General features: G+C 65.8%; 12 protein-coding genes across 12 annotated transcripts; 5 read left to right on the forward strand and 7 right to left on the reverse strand.

The window, feature by feature from the left end:
• Positions 1-145: 145 nt before the first annotated feature.
• Positions 146-2,337, forward strand: JCM10292_003930 (uncharacterized protein; the record flags this gene model as incomplete). The annotated part of the gene is made up of 3 exons (XM_076652301.1): positions 146-508; positions 576-1,204; positions 1,266-2,337. The coding sequence occupies 3 exons, from the start codon at positions 146-148 to the stop codon at positions 2,335-2,337; spliced, it is 2,064 nt and encodes a 687-aa protein (XP_076502159.1).
• Positions 2,338-2,620: 283 nt separating this feature from the next.
• Positions 2,621-3,294, reverse strand: GIM5 (Gim5p; the record flags this gene model as incomplete). Its single annotated transcript, XM_076652302.1, has 4 exons — positions 2,621-2,809; positions 2,871-2,977; positions 3,036-3,138; positions 3,211-3,294. 4 exons carry the CDS (start codon positions 3,292-3,294, stop codon positions 2,621-2,623), a joined length of 483 nt encoding a protein of 160 aa, XP_076502160.1.
• Positions 3,295-3,597: 303 nt separating this feature from the next.
• JCM10292_003932 (uncharacterized protein) lies at positions 3,598-7,958 on the reverse strand (the record flags this gene model as incomplete). The annotated part of the gene is made up of 5 exons (XM_076652303.1): positions 3,598-4,418; positions 4,475-5,517; positions 5,597-6,386; positions 6,445-7,707; positions 7,883-7,958. The coding sequence occupies 5 exons, from the start codon at positions 7,956-7,958 to the stop codon at positions 3,598-3,600; spliced, it is 3,993 nt and encodes a 1,330-aa protein (XP_076502161.1).
• A 192-nt stretch (positions 7,959-8,150) lies between these two features.
• Positions 8,151-9,125, forward strand: FAU1 (5-formyltetrahydrofolate cyclo-ligase; the record flags this gene model as incomplete). The annotated part of the gene is made up of 5 exons (XM_076652304.1): positions 8,151-8,262; positions 8,379-8,641; positions 8,700-8,718; positions 8,786-8,947; positions 9,016-9,125. 5 exons carry the CDS (start codon positions 8,151-8,153, stop codon positions 9,123-9,125), a joined length of 666 nt encoding a protein of 221 aa, XP_076502162.1.
• A 201-nt stretch (positions 9,126-9,326) lies between these two features.
• Positions 9,327-10,220, reverse strand: TMA16 (Tma16p; the record flags this gene model as incomplete). The annotated part of the gene is made up of 4 exons (XM_076652305.1): positions 9,327-9,456; positions 9,515-9,629; positions 9,700-9,933; positions 10,046-10,220. The coding sequence occupies 4 exons, from the start codon at positions 10,218-10,220 to the stop codon at positions 9,327-9,329; spliced, it is 654 nt and encodes a 217-aa protein (XP_076502163.1).
• A 309-nt stretch (positions 10,221-10,529) lies between these two features.
• On the forward strand, positions 10,530-11,663 carry JCM10292_003935 (uncharacterized protein; the record flags this gene model as incomplete). The annotated part of the gene is made up of 2 exons (XM_076652306.1): positions 10,530-10,656; positions 10,720-11,663. The coding sequence occupies 2 exons, from the start codon at positions 10,530-10,532 to the stop codon at positions 11,661-11,663; spliced, it is 1,071 nt and encodes a 356-aa protein (XP_076502164.1).
• Positions 11,664-12,146: 483 nt separating this feature from the next.
• On the forward strand, positions 12,147-14,207 carry JCM10292_003936 (cytochrome P450; the record flags this gene model as incomplete). The annotated part of the gene is made up of 8 exons (XM_076652307.1): positions 12,147-12,399; positions 12,504-12,742; positions 12,811-12,889; positions 12,951-13,029; positions 13,089-13,348; positions 13,415-13,554; positions 13,620-14,136; positions 14,191-14,207. 8 exons carry the CDS (start codon positions 12,147-12,149, stop codon positions 14,205-14,207), a joined length of 1,584 nt encoding a protein of 527 aa, XP_076502165.1.
• A 161-nt stretch (positions 14,208-14,368) lies between these two features.
• On the reverse strand, positions 14,369-16,167 carry JCM10292_003937 (thiamine pyrophosphate-dependent dehydrogenase E1 component subunit alpha; the record flags this gene model as incomplete). Its single annotated transcript, XM_076652308.1, has 8 exons — positions 14,369-14,800; positions 14,877-15,054; positions 15,114-15,121; positions 15,185-15,225; positions 15,290-15,487; positions 15,544-15,599; positions 15,664-15,827; positions 15,895-16,167. 8 exons carry the CDS (start codon positions 16,165-16,167, stop codon positions 14,369-14,371), a joined length of 1,350 nt encoding a protein of 449 aa, XP_076502166.1.
• A 485-nt stretch (positions 16,168-16,652) lies between these two features.
• Positions 16,653-20,326, reverse strand: JCM10292_003938 (uncharacterized protein; the record flags this gene model as incomplete). The annotated part of the gene is made up of 6 exons (XM_076652309.1): positions 16,653-17,061; positions 17,144-17,352; positions 17,412-18,016; positions 18,081-18,134; positions 18,217-18,876; positions 18,958-20,326. 6 exons carry the CDS (start codon positions 20,324-20,326, stop codon positions 16,653-16,655), a joined length of 3,306 nt encoding a protein of 1,101 aa, XP_076502167.1.
• Positions 20,327-20,688: 362 nt separating this feature from the next.
• On the reverse strand, positions 20,689-21,947 carry JCM10292_003939 (uncharacterized protein; the record flags this gene model as incomplete). The annotated part of the gene is made up of 7 exons (XM_076652310.1): positions 20,689-20,756; positions 20,857-21,094; positions 21,178-21,314; positions 21,409-21,508; positions 21,576-21,612; positions 21,717-21,857; positions 21,919-21,947. 7 exons carry the CDS (start codon positions 21,945-21,947, stop codon positions 20,689-20,691), a joined length of 750 nt encoding a protein of 249 aa, XP_076502168.1.
• A 546-nt stretch (positions 21,948-22,493) lies between these two features.
• RGD2 (GTPase-activating protein RGD2) lies at positions 22,494-26,077 on the forward strand (the record flags this gene model as incomplete). Its single annotated transcript, XM_076652311.1, has 10 exons — positions 22,494-22,565; positions 22,628-22,799; positions 22,925-23,019; positions 23,104-23,714; positions 23,820-23,948; positions 24,051-24,263; positions 24,373-24,563; positions 24,641-24,710; positions 24,772-25,012; positions 25,112-26,077. The coding sequence occupies 10 exons, from the start codon at positions 22,494-22,496 to the stop codon at positions 26,075-26,077; spliced, it is 2,760 nt and encodes a 919-aa protein (XP_076502169.1).
• A 252-nt stretch (positions 26,078-26,329) lies between these two features.
• Positions 26,330-27,292, reverse strand: JCM10292_003941 (uncharacterized protein; the record flags this gene model as incomplete). The annotated part of the gene is made up of 4 exons (XM_076652312.1): positions 26,330-26,362; positions 26,464-26,640; positions 26,725-26,865; positions 26,951-27,292. The coding sequence occupies 4 exons, from the start codon at positions 27,290-27,292 to the stop codon at positions 26,330-26,332; spliced, it is 693 nt and encodes a 230-aa protein (XP_076502170.1).
• Positions 27,293-27,338: the final 46 nt, after the last annotated feature.

Raw genomic sequence — 27,338 nt, forward strand, 5'->3', positions numbered from 1 at the left:
CGTGTCGCTCTCATCCTCGCAAAGCTCGCGGTCGTCCAACCCTCCGTCTCTTCCCACCACTCGCCCAAGCGCCCTCCCGTCCGCTCCGCCGTCCCGTGCACAGCGCGTCCCGCCCACTCTCTCCTCCCTCTACGTCTTGCAACCGATGCCGGCCCGACGCCCCCAGACCGCCGACTCCTCCATGTCGAGCTCGTCGCGCGGCGGCTTCAAGAAGGTCCTCGCTTCTGCATTCGGCATGTCGAGCAAGAGCGATGCACGACAGACTTTGGCCGCCCGTCCGGAGTCTGCCGCACTCTCCGCAACGTCGAATCAGACTGCGTCCCGCCGGCCCCTCCAGCCGCAGCGTGCTGAGGCGCCGGATCACGCCACGAAGCGCCTGGCTGCGCTGGAATTTGCTCGCCAGACTGGCCGGCGAGCCGTTGCATACGTCCGTCGCAAGCTGAACTCGAAGACGCCGCCCGAACAACTGCCCAAGACCTGGAAGGAGTTCGAGCTTCTCTACGCCAATGTGAGCCGCTTTCTGGTGCGCAGACAGACGACCCACACAAGCTGACCAGGTGATGTACGCATCGCAGGGCGACGTCGACATCGAGGACCCGCCCCTGCCGCCGCAACGCGTTGCGGAGGACGGCGGCGAACCGACTCCCTTCCAAAATCGCTTCTGGCCCGCCCCTCTGCCGCCCAACGAGGCCATCCGGCAGGACATCGTCGAACGTCTCGACCTCTTCGGCTCCAGGGCTAAGGCGGCCATGAATGCCTCGCAGGCGACCCTCAACATCGCTTCCGGTCCCGCCGGGAGCGCGTCCGCGCCCATGGAGCCGACGATGAGCAATGCAAGCTCGGCAAGCTACCTGACCACGCCGAGCGACGTGCCGTCGTCCCGCCGCAACTCCTCGTCTGCTCACTCCACTCGTTCCGCCTCGACCTCCGCTACAACTGCCGCGTCCCCTTCGCTAGACCAAGAAGCCATCGAGTCGCTGCAGGACAGCCCCGTCTTCAAGTCCATCATTGCCAAGGCGCGCGAGATCTTCAATGTGCCGATGGCACTCATCACCGTGCTGGACGGCGAGCAGCAGCTCTTCCTAGCATCGGGCGGTCTCTCGGAGGGCATGCCGAACGCGATGCCTCGCAGCGCCAGCTTCTGCGGCCATACCATCCTTGGTGATCGGGGCCTCGTTGTGCTGAATTCTACGGAAGACTGGCGGTGCGTCCGCGTTCTCTTCTGCGCATGCCTAGAATCCTTCCGCTGACTTGACCTCTGCCAGGTTTGCGAAAAACATGATCACCACGCACCTCGGCGGCCGCTTCTATGCCGGTATCCCTGTCACGGCGAGCGACCCGGACGATCCAGATCTGGCTAATGTGCCAGTCGGATCTCTCTGCATCGTCGACCGGTCCGTGCGCGACGAGTTCACGGAGGCGCACCGTCGCGTTCTCCGCGATCTTGCCAAGCAGGCGTCAAATGCCATCGAAGCGTGGTCAGCCGAGCGTCGCATGAGACGTGGGCAAGCTCCGCTCAGCTCTGCGCCATCAGCCGCCCAGCGCTCAAGGTCGACACTCTGCCTACCGCCCAACCTGTCGCCCGATACAGCGGGCGAGCTCCTCACCCCGCCTCCTTCCGCCAGCCTTCCCTTTCCGCCGGCATCGGTGCACAGCGCACTTCGCCGGCCAAAGACCGCAGGCCACCCTCCGGCAGCTTCTCTTCCCGCAACCCCGCCTGCTTCCATCCACCGCGCGACTCCCTCACACGGCCGGTCGCATTCCGATGCCGCCTCGACCGTCTCGTCCATCCCGGGTAGCGAGGTTGTCGCGCCGCGCCGCCCCTCTGCCCTCTCGCTCGGCGTCACGACCGAAGACCCCGTCTCGATGCTCCCGCGCGAGGTGCAAAAGATGTTCGACACGGCGGTGCGCATGCTCGCCAAGTCGCTCGAGCTCGAGCTCGTCTACATCGCCTCGCTTGACCTCGCGACGCTCGCAAACGAGGGCACCCTGACGGCGACAGGCAGCAAGTTGCGCATCCTCGCCTCGCACGGGCTCCCGCACCCGCCGCCGTCGTTCGACCCGGCGCTGCACCTCAAGGCGCTGCGCGCGCCTGAAGGCGGCCTCATCTACAAAAACCCGCGCTTCGTGCCGAGCGCGACGAGCTCGTACGCTGCGGGTATCCTCATCCCGGTGCTCGAGGTGCGCCGGCTCGGCTACGTCCTGTGCGGCTACTCGCGCAACGGCGAGAGGGCGTTTGTTCAGCGCGACTTGGCACTCCTGGTCAAGATGGCCGAAAGCCTCGAGACGACCTGCGTCAAGGCGTCCAAGTCGCTCGCCACCGCACAGATCGCCTAGACTGGTCTCTCATCCCTGTATAGTCTCCCTCACAGTGCGTTGTATGTCAAGGTTGTATGCTAGAACGGCTGTAGCATCTAGACCGACCATCCACTGACGAAGTCACGCAATCTCACGTCTCTCGCACGCTCGTTCCATTAGGCTCACAGTGAACTCGCGAGTGCACAGCTCAGGGGAGCGCGAGAAGGGTATCGTGTGGTTGTGCAGGTTGCGTATGGTACTGTTTCTCCTGGTTGCGCGCCGCGCCCGTCGTCGCGCCCGCCGAACCTTGTCGCCGCTACCTTCAGTCGTCCTTGGCCCCACCACCCTGCGCGGCCTCCATCTGCTGCTGCTGCGCGAGCTTGACCCGAAGCATCTCGCCGCAGGCCTGGAAGTTGTCCTGCTTCTTCTCAATCTGCGACTGCAGCGTGGCCAGGTTGGACTTGAGCGAGAGGACCTTGGTGTTGTACATCGTCTTGGCCTCCTTGGTCCCCTGCGAGGTGCAACGACAGTGAGCGTGTATTTCGATGGGGGAGAATCGGATGGAGCCGCACCTTCTCAACGAAGTATCCTGTCCCGATGTCGACGAGGACGCTCTCCGCGTCCTTTATCCGGCCGGGCACGTACAGCGAGCTGGTGAGCGGGATGAGGACCTTCTTGTCTGCGAGCCGAAAGGCGGTCAGCGGGGAAGGCAGCAGCAGCGTTCCGAGGCGGCGCACCCTTGTTCGCAGGCTTGACCGAGTCGAGCGACTCCATGCACGCCATGAACTTGCTCTGCGCCGACTTGAGGTCGCCAAACGCCGTTGTCAGGTGCTTCAGCTCCTGCAAGGGGTCGAGGCGGATGAGCGGGGTCAGCAGGCGACGATGCCGACTCGGCAGGCGGAGCGCGCGCACCTGCTCGAGCTGTGACCGAACTTGGGCAATCTGCTCGGCCGACAGATCTTGCAGCGAGACGGTGCCGGGAGGTGCGCCGCTCATCGCCGACTCGGAAGATGAGGATGGTGTGGAGGCAAAGACAGGACGGGAGACAGCAGGGGCAAGTCGCGCAATCGCACAAGACCGTGTGAATTCCGCACGAGAAGAACGGAGGCGAGCGGCGCGGAAGTGTGAAGTGAACGGAGCGAACAACGCGGACGACCTCTCGAAGGAAAGGGAGGCAATGCAGCGCATCGATACAAAGCGGCCAGGACGATGCAGATAGAGCATGACACAATCTACGACAATGCGGAATGGCTCAGAAAAAGAGAAGGACGAAGGAGGGGAGTGTCTGTCGGCGCTCGTTCACCGCTTCGCCGCCTCGCTGCTCAAGTACACCGAGATGGCGAGCACATCGTCCCCGCCCGCCTTGCCCAGCGCATCAACGAGATCCTCGCGCATCGCCTGCGGAAGGATGTCCTGCAGCCTCGACAGCTTGGCCTCGTCGGCATTGCCGCTCGCGCCGAGGTGCGATGGAACCGACGCCGAGACGGGCAGCGTCGTCGCGCCGCTCGCACTTCCGTAGGGTGTGCTGCCGTAGCTGAAGCTGGCGCGCGATGGATTGGCGCTCATGCTCGGCGAGCCGGACGGGCTCGAGCCCCGCGGCGAGTGCTGGTCGAACGAGGCGCGCTCGCGCGTGCCGGGCGGGACGGGGTTTGGCATTCGAGGTCCGCCGATTGGTTGCGAGCCTGGTCCAGACGTGAGGTTTGTGTTGGTCGAGGAGAGGAGGTGTACCGGGCCCGAGATGGTCGAGCGGATCGAGGGGGCGTTGGAGGAAGAGACGGCGCCCGAAGCGAAGGGATGCTGGTGATGCGACTTGGATGCCCGCCGACCGAGTGATCCTCGACCGACACCGAGACCGGAGAAGAACGACTTGCCGCCCGACTGGCCACTGCTGACCGCACTGTAGCTCGAGTGCTTGCCGAGCGAGTTTGATGACGACGATGGCGCGAGTCCGAGCACGCCAGGATACGGCGCGTTGTTCGGAACGAGATCCTTGGGGCTGAAGGCGTGATGCGGGATCTCTTTTGCCCGGTAGCCGTCGCCTCGAAGCGCAAAGGTGGCTGTCGAGCCTTCTTGCCGAGCCGCACGGTTCCGCGCAAACGGCGAGGTCGGCACCTCGGGTGCTGCAAGGCAATCGTGTGAGCTCTGAAGAGCGACTGAGCAAGAGTGAGGAACGCACATCGTCCAACCGCCGAGTTCATCGTCCGGACGCTCCCCAGCCACTCGTCAAGCCTGCTCCGCTCTCGCGCAAGCTCGTTGATCTTCTCGGCATAGATCCTCCCTCGCTCACGCGGCGTGCGCGCCTTACGCAGCTCGCTCGCGACCTGGATCGCAGGCGGCAGCGGCCGACGGCGGTGCAGCGGGCGATGCGCAGTCGAGAGGGACGAAAGGTCGGCGGGAAGAGAGGGGAGGGGCGGGGCGTTCGCAGGCTGCGAGCTGCGGCGGCGGATGTACAACGTCCCCACCGAGCTATCCGAAGGCCGCTTGCTGTCGATCGGCGGCAGAGGCGGCGAGGCGGTCGGCGTCGAGATGGACGGCCGGGTCGTCGTCGTGAAGATCGAACCCGAGCGCAACGTACGGCGCACGGGCGACTCGTCCCGTGGCGGAGAGGGCAGCGCAGGCGAAGAGCCGTGCAAAGGCGGAAGCGGCGGGATCTCGAGGACCTCCTGATCCTCCTGCGCTGGCTCCACCGGCTCCACCGGCGGGCCCACGACCGAGTCCGAGTGCACCTGCAAGGGTGCTAGCACATCGGTACTTGCTGGAGACGCATGGATGCTGCTCAGGCTGTCGGTACTAGCCTCTTTCGCGCGCGCCCGCTTGAGATCAGCGATGAAGGCTGCGGCGCGCGCCTTCGCATCGCTGCGCGGCGTGCTTGTCCGCACAACACCGTCACTCGCTTCTGCTCCCGATGGCGCAGGAGACACGCTGCGGGGCGATGGCGCAGCGGGTGGTTGCAGCGCCGCAGGCTGGATCGTCGTGTCGTCCTCCGTCGCGACTGACGGGGCCTCAGCCGACTCGTGCGCTTCGAGGGTAGCGTCATCGACCTGCTTGCCGGGAACAGGCAGTCGCGGGGAGGCCTCGACGCTTGCAGCGTCGCGGAAGTGCGACAAGCGGTGTCCGCTAGCCGAAGGAGGATAGTCGGACTCGGACGAGGGGTATTCGGCCCACGAGTCGCGGCCGTACGCAGCAGCAAAGTCGGAGACTGAGTAAGGAACCGAGAAGCTGTGCATGGAACAGTGGCTCTGTCAGCGCCGCATTGAGACGGGCCTGCTGAGCGGAGTAAGGAGAGACGTCGACGCACCGCTTGGACATGTCGTCTCCGAGCAACGGGCTCGTCGCCGCACTCGGCGCCTTGTCCCCCTTCTCTCCCGTCTTGCCCGCCTCTCCGCCCACTCCATCTCCCGCACCCGTACCCCGGTCAAGCACCGACAGCCTCTTCTGCTGCACGAGCGCGCTCGTCCTCCGCGCGCTCTTCTCGGGGATACTCGGCGCCGGCCCGCCACGCCTGCTCGACATCGACGCGTTGCGATTGGGCGTGGTGCCCAATTGCGGCGCCTTACGGGCGCGAGGGACCACGAGCGGGGCGTCTAGCGTTGACGCTCCTGCCGCAGCTGGGGCGGGAGCGATCGCCGAAGCGACGGATACGAGCGCATAAATGGACGCTGCAGCAGCGTCAGGCGATGCAGAGGGAGGCGGCGAGCTCGGCGGCGTCGTGCTCGCGCTCGGTGGCGCCCTCACCGGCGGGGCTGGCAGCTCGCCCTCGTCCTTATTCGACGCCGAGGCGGCGTCGCTGCGCAAGCTGAGGTTCGACGCCGCTCGTCGCGGCGGACGAGGCGGGACGGGCGAAGGCGTGCGCGCGCCGCTGCGATGTGACGAGGCGCGCGAGGACGGGCGAGCGGCGTCGTGTGCGGTGGGGCCGGAGAGGGAGGTCGGAGCAAGGCGGTCCGGGTCTGCGATGAGTGGGTTGAGCTGCAAGGGGGCAAAAGAGGTCGCAGAGACGGGAGAGGGAGCGGCAGAGACGGCTGGAGACGGCGGAAGGGGCGTCTGGACCGCAAGAGCAGGCCGTGCGGGCAACGGACTCGCTGCACGACCTGTACATCTTGACATGTCAGTACGTTGCGGACTGAAGAAAGCAGACTGATAGCGCACTGTGCGATGCGTCCGCAGAAGCGACATGCAGCTGCGGTGCACTCGGCTTGCGCTTGACCGGCAGCGCCGGCGGGACGTCCTCGATCCCTAGTCCCATCGCAGCCGCGCCCTCCTGTGCCGCTGCTGCGCCTCTCCTACCCGCGTCGACCTCCTCGTCCCCATCTTCCTCCGCCTCGACCGGCAGCGGCGGCAGCGGCGGGCTCGCGACTCCCTCCTGGGTCGCACCGTCGGCGCCGAGTCTCTGCGCAGTAGCGGGCGCGAACCCGTGCATGAGGCTCGGGCTGCGACTGTCGGCGTACGCGGCGGCCCAGTCAAACTCGCTCAGGCGGCTCTCGCGCATGCCGCCTGGCCCGCCACCTGCTGCAGCAGCGGCGGCGGAGAGAGACGGTTGGCGCGCGGCGCGGGCCGCGATCTCGGCGAGGAGGGGGGACTGCGGAGGGGAAGAACCCGAGGGGAGGAGCGTGCCTGCCCAGGCATTTTCCTCGGACGAGAGGGAGAGGGCGTCCGAGTGCTGTGAGGAAGAGTGTGCATCGTCGTCGTCGGCGTTGCTGAGCAGGGTTGAGCCGGGGTCGAGGAACGTCGAAGAGGACGAGTCGAGGCGAGCGGAACGGGAGGGGGAGGAGCGTGGCGGAGAGTACGAGAGGACGGTCGACGTGTTGCGTGAGAGGAGCGTCGGCGGAGTGTGCAGTGGGCGAGCGGCCGACGAGGTTGAGGACGGCAAGGCGGGAAGCGTGGACGGGCCAGAAGCCTGCCGCGCCCGGGGCGTCGACCCCGCCGAAGCGTGCGAGAACCCGCTTCCGCGTGGCGTGAGCTGCGTCGCCTCGTCTTCCGCCCCTCGCGCGCCCGTTCGTCGCGCTGCACGTGGCGTGACCGGCCCGCTGCCCGGCTCTGGCGTTGGCACGGACGACGAACGCAGGTCTGCCGGATGCCGTTTCGCAAAGCCCGACCCGGTGTCCTCGCTGACCCTGCGCGCGGGACTGCCCCTCACCTCCTCACCAACGAGTGGTAGCGCGCTCTGGCCGAACGACGATTGCGACGCAGACGACGACGCAGCGAACCCGACGAGGCGGACGTCGCGGCCGGACGAGGTGCGCGGCAAGCCGTTCGAGCCGCTGCGAGCGTGCTGCGCATGGGCGAAGGACGAGAGAGGATTGAAGTCGACGGGCTCGCCGAGGGCGGCCTGGGACGGACGGCGGACGTAGGCGGACTCGGCGTGCGGATGACGAGGAGGGAGCGGTGGGGATGGGTTCGACGCGGCAGACACTGCAGATCGTCGGGGCTTGTCAGTACCGTCCGCACACCATCCAGTCAGCACGCAGGCTGCCTTCTGCCCCACAAGATGCCGTTGCTGCCGCGCGACGATGCCGTTTGGAAGCGTCGTCGCACCGCCTCGCCTCGTCTGTCCCTCGCCGCGCAGGAGGCAGGAAATAGGACGCACCTGCCGAGTCTGCGCTGTCAATCCTTAGCCTGCGCTGCCAGCTGTCCTGAAGGGCTGGCGGGCGTGATTGAGCCATGGGCGTCCGCCCGAAGAGGGGCTCCCACAAGCCCGCCTCGTCTGCACCTTCAAAGTCGGAAGAAAGTCACGTGGGTGTGTCTACAGTGCAGTAAGTGGACTGTCGCAGAGCACGCAGCAGCCCGGCGAGCTCGAGCAGAGCGGTGCGAGGCGAGGAAGCGATCCGGCGGGGAGGGGCTCTCGGGCAGCAACGATGACGGCGGCGGTGCAGAGCGGGACTGCGGTGGTGCAGGCCAAAAAGCAGCTCAGGCGGACAGTCCAGACCCGCCTGAAGCAGCTCTCGCCCGCCCAGGTGCTCGCAGACTGTGCGCTTCTCGCCGTGCAGCTCCACTCGGAGCCGCGCTCACGTCGACACTCGCTGCGGGGAACTGCAGGAACCGCGTGAGAGCAACCGCAAGCTCACACAGCCGTGCGTCCGCAGCCCAGGCCGTGATCGACTTCCTCCTCGCGTCGCCCTACTACACCTCGTCCTCGTCGCTCAGCGTCTACCTCTCGACTCCGACGGGCGAGGTGCAGACCGACTCGCTCATCCGCCACGCCCTCGGCGACGGCAAGCGCATCTACGTCCCGTACTGCCCCGTCGAGGACAAGACGGTCATGCGCATGCTCCGCCTGCGCGACCAGTCGCACTTTGAGACGCTGAGGGAGAACCGCTGGGGCATTCGCGAGATCGACCCCGCAGAGGTGCGCTCTCATGCTCTTGTACCGAATGCTTGAGCCTGACCCAGCTCGACCCCTCCAGGCCGACTCGCTCGAAGACGGTCCGTCTCGCCGCCCGCTCTTCTTCCGCTCCGCACCTCGCTCACTCCTCCCTGCTGAAACCAGCAGCGGACCACCCCTCCTCTCCCGGCCTCGACCTGATCCTCGTCCCGGGCCTCGCGTTCGACCGGTTCCGGCGCCGACTCGGACACGGGCGGGGCTACTACGACCGGTACGTCTCTGCGTGTCTCGACTACCCGGCGCGGTTCGGCAAGGCCGCGCCTCGCACCGGTGCGCCTCGCTTTCTTTCGTCTTACAGTCGTGAGGACGCTGCTGACGAGAGAACGAGGGGACAACAGTCGCGCTGGCGCTCGGCGCGCAGATGGTCCAGGACGGAGAGGAGATTCCGATGAATGAGTGGGACCGCTTGCCCGACGTACTGCTCACGCCCGAGGGCGAGATACGGTGAAGATGGGTACGCTAGTGCGAAGACGTGAATACGTAGACGTGCCTCTCGTACTGGCGCGGCCTTCTCAAGCGAGGCCGTGTGCGATGGGAACGAGGGAAGCAGTCTAATGCGTTGCGAGCGACATACAGAAAACAACAGCAGGCGAACAAGGACACTGGGACAGCACAGTACACCCCTCGAGACGAACGGCAAGTGGAAGGATTACGCCTCATCGGCAGCGTCGTCGCCCATCTCGACTTCGCCCTCGCCCTGACCCCACGCCTCCTTCGCACCTGCTTGCTCAACAACGACGGCGTTCTTGTCGTCCGAGAAGATGCGCACCAGGCGGATCCTGCGATACGGCGACGGAATCAGCGAGAGCACCAGGTGAGAGAGCTAGAGAGACGCACCGCCCGAGGAAGGACGGGTCGCCGCCCTTGGTGTTCTTCGTATCTTTTGACGGCGCGGGCTTGACCCACTGGCGGCACAGGACGACATTCTCCGGGAGAGTCAGGTCGGGCAGAACTATTGACGCGGAAGCGCAACGAAGTCAGCGTCTCGTGTCGCGCAGAAAAAGGAGGAGCAGTGGACGCACCAAAGCCGCTGCGGTACTCGCTCTCCTCGTCCTCCTTCTGCTTCTCGAGCTCGACCTCGCGCTTGCCCTTGCCCTCGGTCTTGCGCCAGCTGCGCCCTTCGCGCTCGGCGGCGAGCGCGACGCGCTCCGACTCGTTGCGCTGGATGTAGTCGGACAGGAGCTGGTGCAGGTCCGGGAGCGAGATGGACGTGGCGTCGACGGGGAGGGCGTGCACGAAGTAGAGGTGACGGTCAACTGTCGCCCGAACGAGGAGGAGGGGGTGAGTGCGACGGCTCCTTCGAATCGTCTATGCGCCTCGAGTCGCGCTCTAGCGCGCCACAGAGCATAGGGGAACGGTCCGACGCACTCTCCGAGACCTCGTGTGCGCGGCGGACCTTGGAGTTGAGCTCGAGCTTCTTTGCGCGGAGCTCGACGCGCTGGAGCTGCTTTGCGCGGCGCGAGTTGGGGTGGACCTGTCCCTGTGCGATCTTGGTCTTTTTGCTCTGGAGGGCCTTTGTCGTCTTTACGCGGTTGTTGGGCATGGCGGCGGGGCGAGGCGAGCGATGAGCGAAAGTGGAGAGGGAGCGAGCTGGGGAGGCGAGAGCGGGTCAGTCGGTGTACTGCAGAGTGCTCGACTCGCCTGGCGCACTCGCTGGGGCCCTCGAGCAAAGTGGGCGCACGCGGAACGAGCCAGAGCTGCGCCGAGTCGCTCGATCGACACGCCCATCTCCCTCTCGCTCTCCTCTGCTTCTTTGCGTCGTGAGAGGCGTCCAAGGGATCGTTCCAACCGACTCGAGTCTCCTCGAGTGCTGCCACCCCCGAACGCTGCTGTTGCCGCCAACCACTTCGTCATGGACCTCGTCTCGGAGCTGGCACTGGGGATGCGCGGTCACTTCGGCTCGATCGGCCTGTATGGCGCCGTGCAGCGTCTGTTCGTCGCATTTGGCTGCCTCGCCTTCCCCGGCTCTGCCCTCATTGGTACGTTGACCATCCCTTGTCCTCCTGCACTCCCGGCTGACCTTCCCACATCGCCATTCGCAGACGCTCCCTTCGGCCGCTTCGGCTCCTGGGGCAAGTCCCTGACCGTCAACGGCAACTGGGGATGGTTCATCATGGAGGCCTTCTCGCCCATGACCTTTCTTTACGCCCTTGCAATCCCGCCCTCCATCTCTTCGATGCACTCGTTCCCGCTCTTCTCGCCTTCTCGCATCCTGAGCGCGCTGTTCGACCTCTCGCCAGCCCGGCAGCTTCTCGCCGCCCTCTATCTCGTGCACTATGCGCACCGCTCCGTCATCGGCACTCTGCGCAACCCAGGCCGCGCACCCATGCACATCGTCATCCCCGTCCTTTCGGCCTTGTTCAACATCGCGAACGGCGGCACCATTGGCATGTGGCTCGCCGGTGGGGGCGAGACGGCCGCACAGGGCGGACGAGGCCTTCTCGAGGGCAAGAGCATGCTCTTCCTCGTCGGCGTCGGGATGTGGGCGCTCGGGTTCGTCGGCAACATCTACCATGACGAGGTGCTCTACAGCATCAAGCGCGAGAAGCAGGCCGAGCGGGCGCAAAGGCAGCCTTCACAGGAAGGCAAGAAGTCCGCTGGCCCGCCTTCGCCTTCCGATCGCTACGCCATCCCGCGCGGCGGGCTCTACCGCGTGCTCTCGCACCCTTCGTACGCCTGCGAGTGGTTCGAGTGGCTCGGCTTCCTCCTCTCGACCACCTGCCTCGTCCCCGCGCCCTTCCCGCCCCTCTCGGCTTCCTCGCCCTACCTCGTCTCGCTCCTGTCGCGCGCCCAAATTGCCGCCCTCCCGCGCTCGATCCAACCTCTCTCGCAAGGGTACCTCCAGCCCCCGGCGCTGTTCCTGCTGCAGGAGGTCGCGGCGATGCTGCCGCGCGCGCGGAGCGGGCATGCGTGGTACCGCCGCACGTTTGGGAAGGAGTGGGAGGAGACGGGAGCGAAGTGGATCGTGGTTCCAGGAGTATACTGAAGGGTGGGCAGGTCGTGGAGTAACGAAAGGCAGGGATGCGCACGGGTTGAAGGTTGTACATGTGCGTACGCTGTTTCGCTTTCTTTCTCGCACTCCGCTGGACGAGTTCGCAGCTGATGCAGACATTCTTCTCCAGATCTTGTTGTTCGCCTGTCTGAACAGTTTGCCAGCGCTAGATCGGACATGGCTTCATCTCGCATCATATTGCAGCTCATGCTCGCGCTGTTCTCGCGCACCGACTGCGCCTCTCGAAGACGACAAACTTGATCTCCCCCCGCAAAGGCCACGGGTGCGCTGTCAGCACGCTTGTCAAGCGGGCCGGCCACTCGAGGCGGAGGCGCAGGTGCCCCACTTCCCCACTTCTCTATCGCTGCCATCGAAGCGGACTTGCTCTCTTTCCCGCTCAGTCCGACTCGCTGAGCCTGTCCACCCTTGCTGAGCTTGACAGCTGCCTGAGTTGCTTCCTGCTCAGCCTACGCAGCCATGGACATACCCCTCACACCGCCCGTGCTCCTCGGCACCATCCTCACCCTCACCCTCGGCACTCTCTGCTTCCTCTGGGCGCGCACCGCCTACCCGTCAAATCTCCCTCCTGGTCCGCGCGCGTCCCATTGGGGTTGGGGCAACCACCGACACCTGATCCCGCGCGAGAGGCCATGGTTGCGGCTGCACGAGATTGGGAAGGAGTACGAGCGCGGGTACTTTACCGTATGGACGGGGCCAAAGCCGACAATCGGTGCGTATTGCTACTCTGATCCTTGCTTGGCGAAAGAAAGCGGGCCGCAATATCGCGTCAGTTCCGCTGACTTCCGCTTCGTCTCGACTGTGCTGTCACCGCAGTCGTCTCGTCGGCCAAAGTCGCCGCCGACCTCCTCGACAAGCGCTCGTCCAAGTACTCTTCGCGTCCGCGCTTCGTCGTTGCGGGCGAACTCGCGACGGGCGGGGACGCTATGCTGTTCTTGCCGTACGGGCAGAAGTGGCGCAACCAGCGCAAGATCTACCACGCGGCACTCATGGAGAAGAGGGCGGACGACTACCGCCCGATCCAGGAGATGGAGGCGAAGCGGTTGTGCGCCGATGTGGGTCTCTTGCGGACCCGTGGCGTTGGCCGAACGAGAGGAGCTGACCGTGCTTGCGGTTCGCGCAGTTCTTGCACCTCGCAGACTCGATGGGCTGGGAGAAGCACATTGAGCGCTTCTCCGCGAGCAGTGTCGTCGCCATTGCCTGTGCGTCTCGCTCGCTGCGGCCTGTCAGTCCGCGCGTTTTCCGACCTGTCGAACCTTGCAGACGGCCGTCGTGTCGACGATGCCAAGGTTGGCTTCGTGCAGAGCGTCATCAAGCGCATGGAGGAAGTGGGCAAGACCAAGTGCGCTGCGCTTGCTATCTCACCTCGCCTGCCTGTCCTGACAGCTCTCGCTCCTTCAGCTTGCCCGGAAAGCAGATTCTCGACGCCTACCCATTTCTCCAATCCCTTCCCGAGTTTCTCACGCCGTACAAGAAGACTTGGCGTGCCGCGCGCGCCGAAAGCCACGGTTTCTGGATGTCGCTCGCCGACACGGTCAAGGAGCGCATGCACAAGGGCACGGCGGCGCCGAGCTTTACGAGGGACCTGCTTGAGAAGCGAGACCAGCTCGGGATCTCGGATCAGGAGTTTGCGCTGCTGACGGGCGGGATCTTCGGGGCCGGTGCGTCTGCGCATCTCCGAAGCTTGTGCTCGTCAGCTTGATGCTTACGCCTAGACCGCCTCGCAGGCGTGGACACGACTTCGGGCACCCTCATCGCATTTGTTCTCGCCATGGTCACTCACCCGGACGTGCAGCGCAAGGCGCAAGAGGAGCTTGACCGTGTCGTCGGACCCAACCGCAGTCCGACTTGGGAAGACGAATCGAGCGTACGTACTCCTCACTTCCTTGTCTCGCACGGCGATGTGCGCGAACTGAGATATTGTACCTGTAGCTGCCCTACTGCCGCGCAGTCGTGCAAGAGACGCTTCGCTGGCGCCCGGTCGCCATTCTCGGCGGCACACCGCACGCCTCGACTGAGGACGACGTGTACGACGGCTACCTCATTCCAGCAGGCTCGACCATCCTCTGCAACACCTACGCGATCCACCGCGACCCAGTCTACTTCCCAGACCCGGACTTGTTCCGCCCGGAACGCTACCTCGAGGACGAGAAGGAGACGGGCATACCCGCCTACCCGCAAAAGGCGGGTCACTCGGCGTTCGGTTGGGGCCGCCGGATTTGCCCCGGCATGCACGTCGCCGAGCGCGGCGTGACCATCGTCATCCTGCACCTGCTGCATCACTTTGTGCTTTCGAGCCCCGAGGGTGCGCCCAAGCCCGACATTCACGCCTTCACCGACGGTTTCAACTCGCGAGCCGAGCCGTTCCCGATCAAGGCTGCGCTTCGTGGTGGGAAGGAGAAGCGCGAGCTTGTCGAGCGCGAGAAGGAGGAGGCCTGGGAGGCGTTGCGTGCGTGATCCTGACCCTTCTCAAAGAAGCTCGCTGACTCGGACGTCCTGACAGAGGCATACGAGGTCTGAGCGGGTGGACCGTGGAGAACGAGCAGAATCGAAGACTGCGCCTCTGCGATTCGTTCAGGCAGCCAGCTATGCTTGCATTTCTTCACGTCAGGTGTCGAAGCCCTGAAGCTTGCGCCTGGAACTCGGTACTACTCGGTCTCTGTTGTGGAATGAATCCTTGTCTACCATTTGAGTACTGCTTCGCGACCGCCTTCGAACTTGCCCAGCTCCTTCTTCCACGCCGGCGTCTCACCCCACTTCTCGATAAGCCGCTTCAGCTCCTCCTTCTGCTCCCTCTGCGGCCGCTCGAGCCCGTCGGCACCGACCTTGTCCTCGCCCTCGACTGGCGCAAAGACGTCGCCAAACATCTCGGCGAGAGGCGGCTTCTTGTCCTTCTCGGCCTTGCTGAACTCCTTCAGGATCGCGCGCTTGCTCGAGTCCTTGACGGCGGCGTCGCGCTCGGCCGACCAACGCGGCGGAGAGAGCGACTCGAGGTAGCGGCGCAGGCGGAAAATGGGCGAGTCGAGCTTCTTGACGGACTCGACCGCCGAGAGCGAGCGGTACGCGGACGAGTCGTCCGAGGTCGAGTGGTGGCCGACGCGGTAGGTCATAGCCTACGGAGCCCGGGATTTCCGGAGCCGAGAGCGTCAGCAAGATCAACTCGAAAATCCACGGGAGAGGGTGCCGCACCTCTACGAGAACTGGTTTCTGCCCGTCAACCGCCCTCTTGCGCGCCTCCTTGCATGCAAGGTAGACTGCAAGCGGATCGTTCCCGTCAACGCGGATCGTGTCGATGCCGTAGCCTGGCCCTCGTGCAGCAATGCCGTCTCCAGCGTATTGCTGCGCGACAGGCGTCGAGATGGCGAATCTGCGGACATACTGGGTCAGGAAGGATACTCGAGTTGGCACTGAGGACTTCAAGCACACCCATTGTTCTGCGGGCGAGAGCGGGTCAGCTTGGTTCTCCGAAAGCACATCTGAGCGGGACGTGAACGTACACGAACGACGAAGACGACCGGACACTTCAGCACAGCCGCCACTGCACGTCGCCAACAATCAAGATCGCCAGGATTACGGATCAGTCGATTGAAAGCAGGACGCACTGTTCAAGCCCGCGTGGAAGTCGCCCTCGCTCGTCGCACCCTCGCCAGCATAGCAGATGACGCAGTTCTTCTCCCTCCCGGGCGTTCGCTTCAGCGCGTAGGCCGCGCCCGAAGCCTGCGGGAGCTGCGTGCCGAGCGGAGACGAAATGGTGTGGAAGTGATGTTCTTTCGAGCCGTAGTGCACGGGCATTTGCCGGCCTGCGAGCGCGGCCCGTCAGCTTCGTGCGGAAGAAGGCGAATTTCCCCATCCGTACCGCGGGTAGCAGAGTCAGACGCCGTCGAGAAGACTTGAGCCATCAAACTGGACAGGCTGCACAAAGGAAGCAAGGTGAGCGGAAAGCGATTTTGCGACGACCCGGAAGCTCTGGACGCACGGATAGCTCCTCCACAGCAGCACTCCAACTTCGCGGTACTGTGCGAAGACTTCGTCTTCCGGTTCCCACGCCGCGGCAGATCCGACAACGGCGCCTTCTTCGCCGTACGAGGTCATGTAGAACGAAATGCGACCCTGACGCTGCGACGAGTACAGGATCTGGTCCTGTATGCAGACAAGAGAAGGTTCGTGAGCTCGGCAAGCCGCTGACGGATTGTCGCGCGAGACGCACGAGGATGGGCAGGGTGGTCATGACCTCGAGCATGCGTTCGAGCGTGTCCAGGTCGGCCCTGCCGGCCTGCTCTTGCCCAGTCGCATCGAGCGGGATCCCCTCTGGCCCGAGGACACGAAAGGCGGGGATGGGTCCGTCCTCGAAGCCCTTGACCCGCACTGCGTCGAAGAAGGTGGGGACGGGGCTCGTCACCGTGAGCGGGGTGTAGCGGCGCGTCGCGGTGGTCGCAAAGGTGCGCCTGAGCAGGTGTGAGGCTCGTCGTGCGCTCAGCATCGCGCCTGAGGTACGTGCGAAGGCAGAGAGAGAGGTGCACACGCTGTCGGGATGCCGCACGCGGAAGCTTGCGTGTGGGGCGCGCGGGAGGACGCGACAGGAGGCAACAGCGGGGACTGTTGACCGCCCATCCGTCCACTCCTGCCCTGCTGACGCTGTCGTTGCCCTGTGTGTGTGAGAGAGCCGCACCGCCGTACTCGTTCTCGCGCGCGCTCTGCTCTCTTGCCGTTGGCTTGGCGGCTTGCTCGTTTGCCTGTTTCTCTCGGACTCTCGCTTCGCTCCAAGCAAGCTCTAAGGATGGTCCTCTCGCACTCGGTACGGATAGGATCGGAAGCGTATGCGGGCCGACTCCGGATGTCGAAGCAAGCCTTGGATCGCTTGCTGATCGTCCCCCCGGCTTGAGCGACCACCCAGGCAAGAGGGCATCCCTGAGGTGCTCTTGATAGGCAATGTGCGGCAAAGATGCACCGACAGCCTACGCGCTTCTACGGCCCCTCGCCAAAGCCGCTCTGGCGGAGCCAGTCCGCCTCGACGCTGCTCGCCCACGGAAGCACGCGCTCGTACAGCGGCTGACCCGCCTGCACTTTCAGTCGCGTCGACTTGCGCATCCTCGCCGCCCCGCCGCCACCACCGGCGCCTGCCGGTCCCGCAGCGAGCGAGGCTGCGCTGCCGAGTGCGGAAGACTCGCTCGTGTGCCCGTCATCCGAGGCAGCTGAAGCCGCCGGCCTGGACCAAGCAGCCATGTTGGCGTCGTCGGCGAGCGTGATTGAGCGCGCCGCCGAGCGGTAGTCGACCGCGACGGACGGATGCGGGAGGATCGGCGCGGGCGGGCGGATGAGCGAGTTGGCACCGCCAGAGTGGAAGAGCTGCCAGAGGCGGAAGCTGAAGTCGGCACTGCAAAGCGGAGGCTTGGTCAGGTCCGACCCAGAATGGGGACATGGTGCGTGTTCCGTATTTGAGCGGGACCGGGACGCACCGCTCAGACTCGAGCCGCTCGTCCTCCCTCAAAGCGAAGCACAGCGCTCCGGGCCAGATCTCGTGCGCGAGCGTGTGCAGCGCATCCTCCAGGACAGGCTCGGCACCGAGGAAGGGTAAGAGGTGGCGATCGCGTGGCGGGATGTACTCGAGGACGGGAAAGGTGTCCTCGGCGTCAGCGACGGTCGTGAAACGACCCGTCTCGTCGTGCTGCGAGGCGGCACAAGTCTCAGCGGTTTGTATCGTCCTGACTTCGGGAGACGGCGCACCTCGATGAGGACGCTGACCCTGCGCGCAACATGCGCGTCGGCGTACGAGAGCGCGTCCGCTGCCCGCACGGCGCGATCAAACGCGTCGTCGGCGTTCAGCGAGACCGCGTCGCCGTTGGCGTGAGGTGCGACCGCCTCATCGGGCTCTGGCGGCACGCGCAATGTCCCCTCGCTCCACCTCGTCTCCGTTTGCGATCCATTCTCATGCCCCTTCGCCTTACTTGTCCTCCCGACGCCGCTGCCCGGCCCGCCAATGCCCCACTGGCACTCAAACTGGAGCTGCATGAGCGCCTTGCGCAGGTCGTCGCTGGGGAGCGGCGCCTTTGCGAGCGGGTGCGGGATCGGCCGCTCGCCGCGTCCGCCAAGCGGCGCCTGCTGCTGCAGCATCCACGGCGGGTAGGGACGCGAGCGCGAGAAGGACTCATACAGCGTAGAGAGGGTCGCGGGCGCGTTAACGTGTCCCTCGCGGAGGGCGACGAGCTGCAGGTACGGCACGATGAGAGAGGCGGGAGGTGCGGCGAAGGAGAGATACGAGACGGGAGGCGCGGACTGGTGGTGCACGATCTGCTGAACGTTGAGCTCGTGGAACGGAATGCGGGAATCGTCTGTTTCGCACAATGTCAGTCTTCCTCGAGAGCCAAGCGAACGCGTATGCACGAGAACGCGCACCGGTACAGGTCATGACGATGGGACGGCGCGAGTCCTTTGCGAGATGTGCGAGGCCTGTGAGTACAAATGCAGAAGGCGAGACGAAGTCAGCAGTGCCGTCAAACCGAGTCTCATGTGACGCGGGATGCGCACGCACCTTGCCAGAAGTCCTCCTCGTGCCTGAAGAGCACGTCCACCTCGTCGACGAGAATGAGGGACTGCTTCGGCTCCTTGAGCTCCTTCTCGTCAGCCTCCTCCTCAGAAGCACGCTCCTTCCCCTTCCCCTTTCCCTCGTCTGCCTCCTCGGCCTTCTTGGCCTGCTTGCCGAACATGGCCGCCAGCGCGCCCTTCCTCGGGCTCCCCGACGCGCCGCCCGCGCCCTTGAGCACGAGGTGGTTCTTCCCGACGTCGCCGACGTACCTCTCGAGGTCCTTAGCGCCGCGCCGTCCGAGGCCGGGGAAGACCTCGAAGACCTCGTAGCCAAGCTCGTGCGCGACGGCATGCACCGTCGACGACTTGCCGGAGCCGTGCGGGCCGTGTAGGAGGATCAGGTTGGTGAGCGAGGGGAAGACGGAACTTGCGCCGCCGGCGCGGCGGGAAGTGGCCGAGGCGTCATCGTCAAACTCGTCGCTGAAGTCGTCGGCGTACGAGTCGAAGGACGAGGAAGGGAGCGCGAGGTTGTCGTCGTCGTCTTCGTCCGACGAAGCGAGAAAGTCGTCGAGCCCTTTGGGCTTGCGCTTCTTCTTCTTCTTCTGGAGCGACTTGTCGAGCCCCCGCGCGATAGGGCGACGACGTTTCTTGCTCTTCGCATCGGCAGCTAGTGCGATGCGATGGCGGGACAGTCAGCTTCGACTGTAGTCAAGCCGGAAACGCGGAAGAAGTACAGGTCTGGACGCACCTGCGCTCTCGACCTTGAGCTCCTCAAGCCACTCCCTCAGCCACCTCGCGCTCTGCCCGCTCACGTCGCCGAGCACCTCGTCGGCGCTCTGGGGCGCATACTTGGCGACCCACAGCTTCGTGTCGTCCTCGTTGGGCAGCCGCGACGGATCGCCCGAGCGCGTGAAAGCTGAGGGGTACGACGAAGGAGAGCGGAGGGGCGCGGCGAGGCGCTCGAGCAGAGGGTGCGACGGGAAGGCCGGGACGAGGGATGGGACCGCCTCGAGCGGGCGACGCACGAAGCGTGGCAGGCCCGCCGGGCGGGGTGGCGCAGAGCGAGAGGAGGAAGCCGTAGCGATGGCAGGAAAGTCGAGGGCCGCCTGGAAGCGCCGGAGGTAGTCGGTCGTCTCGCCGTCATCGTCCTCCTGCTGAAGCGCCTTCCCCTTCCCCTTCCCGTCACCGCGAACCCAGCGCGTGCCCTCCCACGCGCTCTTCGCCTCCGCCTCCGCACGAGCCACCTCGTCCACGGCCGTCGAGGATGACGAGTCGTCGAGGAGCCTGCCCTCGTGCTCCTCGCGCGTGGGCCACCGCGCCGGCACCGGCTCGCGCAGCCTGCGCTTCTCGCGGCGCTCGATCGCCTCCTTCGAGAAAGCCGTGAAAGGCGCCGGGCCCGCTCGCGCAGCAGACGCCGTGCCTTTGGTCGGGTCGCCGTTCTTGCGTTTCGCGCGCCGGCGCCGCGGCGATTCCTGCGTCAGGTCGAGCACGATGCTGCCATCGCGGCCGCTCGTCACGGTCCCTGTGTCGCCGTCGTTGTCCTCGCTGTCGGTAGCGGACGCGCTGGAGGACGCAGTCGAAGAAGGTGACGGCGCGCGCTTCTTGCCCTTGGTCGTCCGCGCCGCCTTCTTGCTCGACGCCGACGCCTTCTTTCCCCGCTCCTGCACCCGAGCGGCAGTCTTGCCCTTGCCCTTTGACGCGCGCGTGACCCGCCCTGCGACGACACGCACGTCGTCGTCGCCATCGCTGCTGTCGCCGACATACTCGTCCTCGTCGGTGTCGTCCTTCCGCACGCGTTTCTTCCCCTTGCCCTTCGCTGTGCCCTTGCTCTTCGTGGCCGCAGTCACGCTGCGCTTCCTGCGCTTCGACGGCCGCTCCTCGCCCGCCGACTCGCCGCTGTCCTCGACCAGGCTGAGCGTCTCCGTCTCGGCGTCTGGGCTCTTGTCCTTGCCCTTCTCTTTCTTCGACGGCGGAATGGGCGCGGCAGTCGAGGTGGAAGCCGCGGCGGCGGACGACGTCGATGACGGCGCGAGGGCGGAGCGCGGGGCAAAGATGCTGTAGAGCGCTTTGGGTGCGGCGGGCGCGTCGACAGGAGGAGGATCGGGAGCGTCGCCCATCGCCCTTGCCACAGCTGCAGCTGCTGCTGGCGAGGCGGGGCGGGGCGCGGACGGCGAGATCAAGTTGCGTGGGAGCGCGCGACGCGACGGGCGTAGCTCTCGAGGGGAGGCGCGCGAGGCTTCGGTGGGTGTTTTCGATGTGCATTCGGAGCAATAGAGTCACTGGTTGCTCGAGCCAGCAGGGCTGGACAGGCAAACGCGACTACCGAGGCAGCGGGACGGACAACAGCGAGAACCGTACCTCCCGCGTTGCGCTCTCCTGCTCATCCAGGCAAACTGCACCGCAAGTTGCCGTAGATACAAGTCGCATTCGCATGTTCAGACACAGAAATCCTCCGTACTGCTACCCGAAGCGAGCGAGTCTAGTCCTCACGCGGCTCCGAGTCGGCGTAGGTCGACGGGCGCGAGAGCGACTCTGCGCGAACGCCAACTGCGAACGAACCGAACCATCAGTCACGCCCCTCCAAGAGCTGGCAACGCCAAGCGAGGCAGAGAACTAGGAGAGCGAGGCAAGGGAAAGCGGGACGCACCGCCCTTCCACCCGCAGTCCAAGTCGCGCAGCTTTGCGGTCGCGACATGGTACACCCACCCGTGCACGCTGATCTCGCGCCCCTCGTCCCACGCGGCGCGGACAATGTCCGACTCGGCGACGCTCGCGACCGTGTCGCGCACGTGCTGGTCCGTCAGCTCGGCGAGCGAGAGCGCGTCGAGCGGCGAGCGGTGCGCCGCCTCGCACGAGGGGAGGTGCGTCGACGCGAGCGACTTGATCTGCAGGGTGGCGCTCCAACAAATCAGCACTTGCTCGGCCGTGGAGGGAAGGACGGAGCCGAAACGAAGAGCGCGCGACGCACGGGCGCGATCCACTTGGAGATGGTCTCTGCCACAGATCCGGGCGCGGGCGCCTCGAGCTGCTCGCCAGCCGCCTCCTTCTCTGCCACGTCCACAGCCGCCTGCATACCGGCCTTGACACCGCCGCAGCCCGTGTGGCCTGTGTGCACCGGCGAGCGTCAGCGGATGCACAGGCAGGAAGGCTGATTTCCGACTGAGCGGAGCTCGCGCAGCTGCTGAACACGACGACGCACCGCAGACAATGATGGCGTCGACCTTGAGGACGTGCACGGCGTAAGCGAGCGCGGCCGCGGCCGAGAGGTCGCCCTTGTGGAAGCACTGAGCGATGTTGCGCTGCAGTTTCGTTCACTCTCGTCAGCGGGGTGCGATCTGGGCAGATCTCGACGACAGGACAGCTCACGTGGACAAAGATGGAGCCGGGGGCTACGCCGGTTGAGCTGAGGCGGTGCGATAGCGGATTAGATGGGGCAGAGAGGAGAGACGAGGTGGGGTGCGACGGTCAGTCGGCGAAGCGCGGGTCCGAGAAGGGGCAGAGACGCACAGCTCTGCCGAGACGCGCGAGTCGGAGCAGCCGAGCCAGAAGATGCGCGGCGACTGGCCGACGGCGAGCTTCTTGAGGAGGGCCGAGTCGGACTGGGCAAAGGCGGCGGCGTACGTCTCGTTCGAGTCGAGGATGCCCTGGCTGTGGAGGGCAATCGAGCGGTGAGGACGCAGGCTGGGACAGGGCTGCGCGGGGAACGCACAGGAGCTCGGTGGCAGACTGGGCGGCCATGGTGCGGGTCGACGAGAAGGTGCGGTGCGAGGGAATGATTTGGGCAGGTGCGGCAAGGGTGCGCTCGTGGGCTGAGTGGCTCGACACGGAGGAAGGAGCGAGCGCAGTGAAGGGGCGGAGCGAGGCGGCGGGGCGGGAGGAGCGAGAGGGCGAGAGATTGGGGAGGAGCGCGATCGAAGCGGACGGCCGCCGAGACGAGGGCGAGCGAACTGGGGCTGCGAGGGTGCGGGCGAGCATGCACCCGGGTGAGGCTGCTTGCAAGAGCGGGTCCTCGCTGTGCTTGCGCGTGAGAACGGGGATCTGCACGAGCGCGAAGAAGGCCGAAATGAAGGAGACATGAGCGAGGTTGCACCCGCTCGCTCCCTGCGCATCTGTCCGAGGTGCGAGTACTGCCCTTGCACTTGCTACGTCCTCGCCTGATTTGTCCCGCCCAGTGCTCGCTCCGAGACACGGCGACACGGCCCTGTCCCGCGCTTCCGCTGCGAGTGTCCGTCCTCGTCCTCCTTCTCCCCACCTGACACTGCACGTGGAGCACTTTCTGGCAGCATGGCAGACCCTGCAAGCGAGGCAGAAGCCCCTGCGCCGCGTCCCAGTCTCCCGCCGACCTTCCACAACTCGGTGCGTCGTCCCCGTGCACCGCCTCGTTCGCTCGCACCCGCTCATCCCGAGCGCGCCCGCAGTTCTGGTCGAGCGACTACCGCACGGGCTACGAGGCCCTGTACGACGCACTCGACGCCGGACTCGTCCAGTCGGACGAGCTCACCGCGCACGTCGACGCTCGCGCCGACCTCGAACGCACCACTGCGCAGGGACTCCTCCCGCCGGCCCTCCGCAGGGACGGCTTTGCGCTCGGTGAGCAACGCTCAACAGTGCTGTGCCCGCTCAGCCCGGACAGAGAGCTGACGCGGATTCGCTCCCCCCACCTCGCTCGTCTCTCCCCGTCCGGACATCCCGAATCCGCGCACTCGCAACCGCAGACGATGGTGGGTCGGTCCGCATGGCCTTCGAGGCGCTCTTGACCCAGAGCGTGAGCGAGGCGCGCGCCCGCCAGGCCCTCGCCGACGACCTCGACGTGCGCTCTCCTCTCCCTCTCGCACCTCCCGCTCGAGCCCCCCGCTTCCTCCCGGCTGACTTCTCTCCCTCTCTCCGCGAGAAGCGCACGATCCTCACGCCCTTCAGCGCCTGGTCCCTCTCGCATGCCGGCCGCATCCGCTCGTCACGCGCCGCCATCGAACGCGCCCTCGTCCCCTGGGAGCGCAAGCGCGCCGACGTCGAGCGCCTCAAGGCCGCATACGACGACGCGTGCCGCGCCGCCGACCTCGTCGAGGACGAGTTCAACTTTGTGCGCGCGCATGGCGAGCGCGGCGCGCAGGCGGCTGCTTCCGACGACAGAACCGCCCAAGCGCAGCAGGCGAGGCTCCCGCCGCGCCCTGACGAGATCGACGACGAGCAGACTCCGGCTCGCTCGCCGGCGAGCAACGCGGCGGGCGTCATCTCGGCGCTCGGCCGCGCCTTCTCGACGCGCCGTCCGGCGGGCGGGGCGAGCGGTGGGCGCGCAGCGCACGCGAGGAGGAGCGACAAGGATGGCGACGAGAGCGAGAGCGGAGAGGAGGACAGCAAGCGCGGAGTGGCGGGCGGCGACGATGACGATGACGACGACGAGGGCAAGAGCGCCGATGCGCTGCGCGAGGCGAGGGAGCGCGCTAAGAAGGTCTGGGAGGAGAGGGCGCCCGAAGTCAAGGCGGGACTTGACTGGAGCAGGCACAAGTGAGTTGCGTCTTTGACGTTCTTGACGCTTAAACGCTTAATCAGCGGCGTTCAAACACCTTCTTTGGACGGGCCTCGCAACTCACGCCACTGCTTCGACCGCAGGTTCACCAACCTCCTCTCGACTGTCGTCGGCCCACAGAACGTCGAGGAGCGTCTCGAGAAGGCGCGCAAGGAAGCCGATGCGACCGAGGAGCGCTACAAGCTCGCGGTCGAAGAGCTCGACTCGCTCCGGTGCGTCAGACGACCGCCCACGTCTTGCTGTCCCGCGTGCAGACGCTAGCCAGTTGCTCGTAGCCGTGATGGAAAGGCTGACGCATGAACGACTACCCGCAGCCTCACCCTCGAAGAGACGCTCTCGACGCACTTTGCCTACTCGCAGCGCCTCGAAGGCGACCGCCTGCGCGCCGTCGCGTCCGTCCTCAAGTCGTTCCACGCCGCGATCGCCGCGCTCCCCAAGCTCATCGATGGGAGCCTCGAGCGTGTTGGCCAGACGCTCGAGCTGGTCAGGCCGGAGACGGACCTCAAGGGCGTCATGGAGCGGAGGAGGTGCGTCTTCAGACTCGTAATCTCATCGAACAATCGGCCAGTCAGGATGGCTACGCTCGCTTGGATGAAGATCTTCATGGACGTTGCTGAGATACATTGTGCTCCGCAGGACTGGCCCGTTCCAGCCGTCGCCCGTCATGTTCGTCTCGCACTACTCGGACCCGGCGCTGACGACCTTTGGCATCGACCTGCGCAAATTCGACGAGACCAACCCGGACAAAGAGAGCAAGCCTGTTCCGCCTGTCGTGGGCGTGCTGCTGGACGCGATCGGGAAGAAGGGAGAGGGCGTTGAGGATGTCGGTGAGTTGTCGCACTGGAGGCTGTCTGAGAGTGCTCCGAGGAGCATAACCTGACTACGAACGTGCATCGCCTCGCAGAACGCCGCAAGGCTTGGCTCTACGAGGTCCCGCTGGCGGCGCAACACCAGCTCCGCTCCATTCTCAATTCGTGCGTTGTCTCTCGCGCTGAGTGTCCGTCGCGCCAGTTAGCAGACGGACCGCCTCCGCAGCCCATCAACGCTCGCACTACCGGCCTCGGAACTCACCGCCGTCCTCTCCCCCTTCGACCTCCCAATCCTTTGCGCGACACTCAAGCTCTGGCTTCTCGAGCTCGAAGTCCCCGTCGTCACGTTCTCGGCATACGACGAGCTTCGCGCACTGTACCCGGGCAGGACGGCCAAGGAGGGCGGTGAGGTCACGGATGAGAAGGTCGCCGGAGTGCTTGGGAAGATGCCGAGGGTGCACTTCGAGGTGGGTCGCGCGCCCAACATCAACAGCAGCAAGGGGCTGATGACGGGCGCCTGGCTGTCTGGTCGGACCCTACAATTGACCCTTTCCTTTTGCTCACAGACCCTTCGTGCCATTATCGACCATCTCACGAACCTGATCTCGGCAACGAAGACGGACGAGCCGCTGTCCACCTACGTACACAAGCTCTCCCTCTCGCTTTCCCGCCCGCTCCTTCGGCCCCGCACCGAGACGGCGCTCACCCTCGACGACCGCTTCCCCTCGGTCTTCCTCTCGACGCTCCTCACGCACTCGTCGTCGCTCTTCGCGCTCGCCGAGGAAGTCGCCAAGAAGGAGCGCGAGGAGCGGTACCGTCCGCGCCGGCAGCGCACCAAGCCCGTGGACCAGCGCATCAAGCGCAGCGACCTGACCCACGGCGGCGCCGCGAGCGAGAGCGTCGACCTGGGCAAGGCGGGCGAGGCGCTCAAGCAGCAGCACCGCGCGAGCCTCGGCCTCGATACGCAGGCGCTGGCGGTGCCGGCTGTGGCGGAGGGACAATTCGCGGCGAGCCCGCTCAGCGCGACGCAGGACGAGCTGCCCGCTTCGGAGGACACGGCGAAAGATGCTGTGCCTGCGGCCGGGGCCGAGACGGGGAAGGAGGTCGAAGCGCCGATCGCCCGCGCCGACTCGCCTCCGCTCAAGAAAGGCGCGCAAGCCGCTGATGGGCCCACGGAGGAGGCCTTCGTCCCGCCCGGCTCGTCGTCCTCTGCGCCTCCGCCCGCCTCGGCCACCGCCGCCGCGGACGACTCGCAGGACGAGCCCGCGCTACTCGCGACGGGCTCGACGCCCGCCGCGCCCGCCGATAAGGACTCGGTCCCGCTCGCGGGCTCGACGAGCCTCAAGCGCCAGTCGGGCACCGGGGGCGCGGGCGGGAGCGGTAGGCTTCGCGGCGCGAGGGCGCCGAGGCCCCCGAGTCAGGTCATGGCCAAGGTGGCTGCGCTCGAGGGCGGCTCGGAGGGCGCGGGAGCGGGAAAGAGGGAGAGCTGGAGCCGTTCGAAGACCGACGCGCCGGCTGAGGAGACGGAGTGAGCTGTCTGTGCGGCCGAGGGAGGTGACGCGGGTCGTCCTTCCATTGCCTGTGTGCTGTCTGTGCTGTCAGCTGTACCCATCTTTGCGTGCTCGTTTAGCTTTCTCCGCAATTCGCAAACCGAAACGAAGTTCCGTGTCTCTCTCTCTCTCGCCCATCGCAGCTAGTGGTTAAACGTTAGGAGAACGCTACAACAGGGTCGTGCGAGGGTACGGACGAGACGACAAACGGAAGCGACGTAACCGGACCGCTGCCTATCGAGCGGCGAGCGCGCGAAGGAGGTCCTCCTGCGAGCGAGTACCCGAGTAAGTCCCGCTAGGGTCACAAAAGCTTGTCCGGCACCTTGCAGAGCAAGCCGACCGGGTAAGCAAGTTCGAGCGCGACTCACGACCTGCATCCTGCGCCTGTGGCCCACGCCGCTCCCCTGCGCCGAGTTGTAGTGCGTAAGGAGCTTGACAAGCGCGCTCTGAAGCACGCGCGGCTGGATGCGGTGGAAGTGCGACGAGCGCGCCGAGGAGTCGAGATAGTCGGTGATGTTGGGCGTGGCCGTGAGGAGGTTGATGAGCTGCGTGTAGAGCACTCTCGAACATCAACTCTGCGCTCGCCAGACACGCCAGTGGCCGTAGAGACCCGAGGAAAAGCCACGCACCTGGTTGAGCTCGGCGAAGACATCGGCGAGGCGCTCGTTGCCGAACGACTGGACATGCGAGACGAGCCACCGCACGTCGCGCGCGAGGTGCAGCATGCCGGCGTCGCTGATTGCCCGTGGATCGCGGTCCGTCAGGTACGACTGTACGGGCAGCGCACGTGTTAACGACCACGTTGTCCGCGCATGGCAGATTTGGGAGGCAGATCGCGACGAGCGCGCAGCGCACCTGCAGCACCATGGCGACGTGCGCGAGGGCCCCGCGGTAGACGTAATCCTTCGCAAACTCGGGGAGCTGAATGAGCACGCTCATCATGACGGTCGAGACATAGTCGATCAAGTCCTGCAAGTAGGCGCTCGCCTCGCCGGCCTCGTGCGGCGCCGGCGGCTGCTGCGCCGACCACGGGTACTGCGCCTCTTCGAAAAAGTTGTCGATCTTTTGCGAGATTTGCGCGACCATCCGGTCTTGCGTCTGGGTCAGCGTCTGCTGGAACGACGCGAGCGAGTCGAGGTGGATCGTGCCGCCCCGTTGCGTTGCCCTGGGTGCCGTCGTCCTCATCAGTCGGCACATCACTTGAGCAAATGGGGTTGGGGGGGGGGGGGGGGGGGGGGGGGGG

Source organism: Rhodotorula paludigena, assembly GCF_050403205.1.
Source record: "Rhodotorula paludigena JCM10292 DNA, Rt_paludigena_JCM10292v1_ctg71, whole genome shotgun sequence".
Classification (NCBI taxonomy): Eukaryota; Fungi; Basidiomycota; class Microbotryomycetes; order Sporidiobolales; family Sporidiobolaceae; genus Rhodotorula; species Rhodotorula paludigena.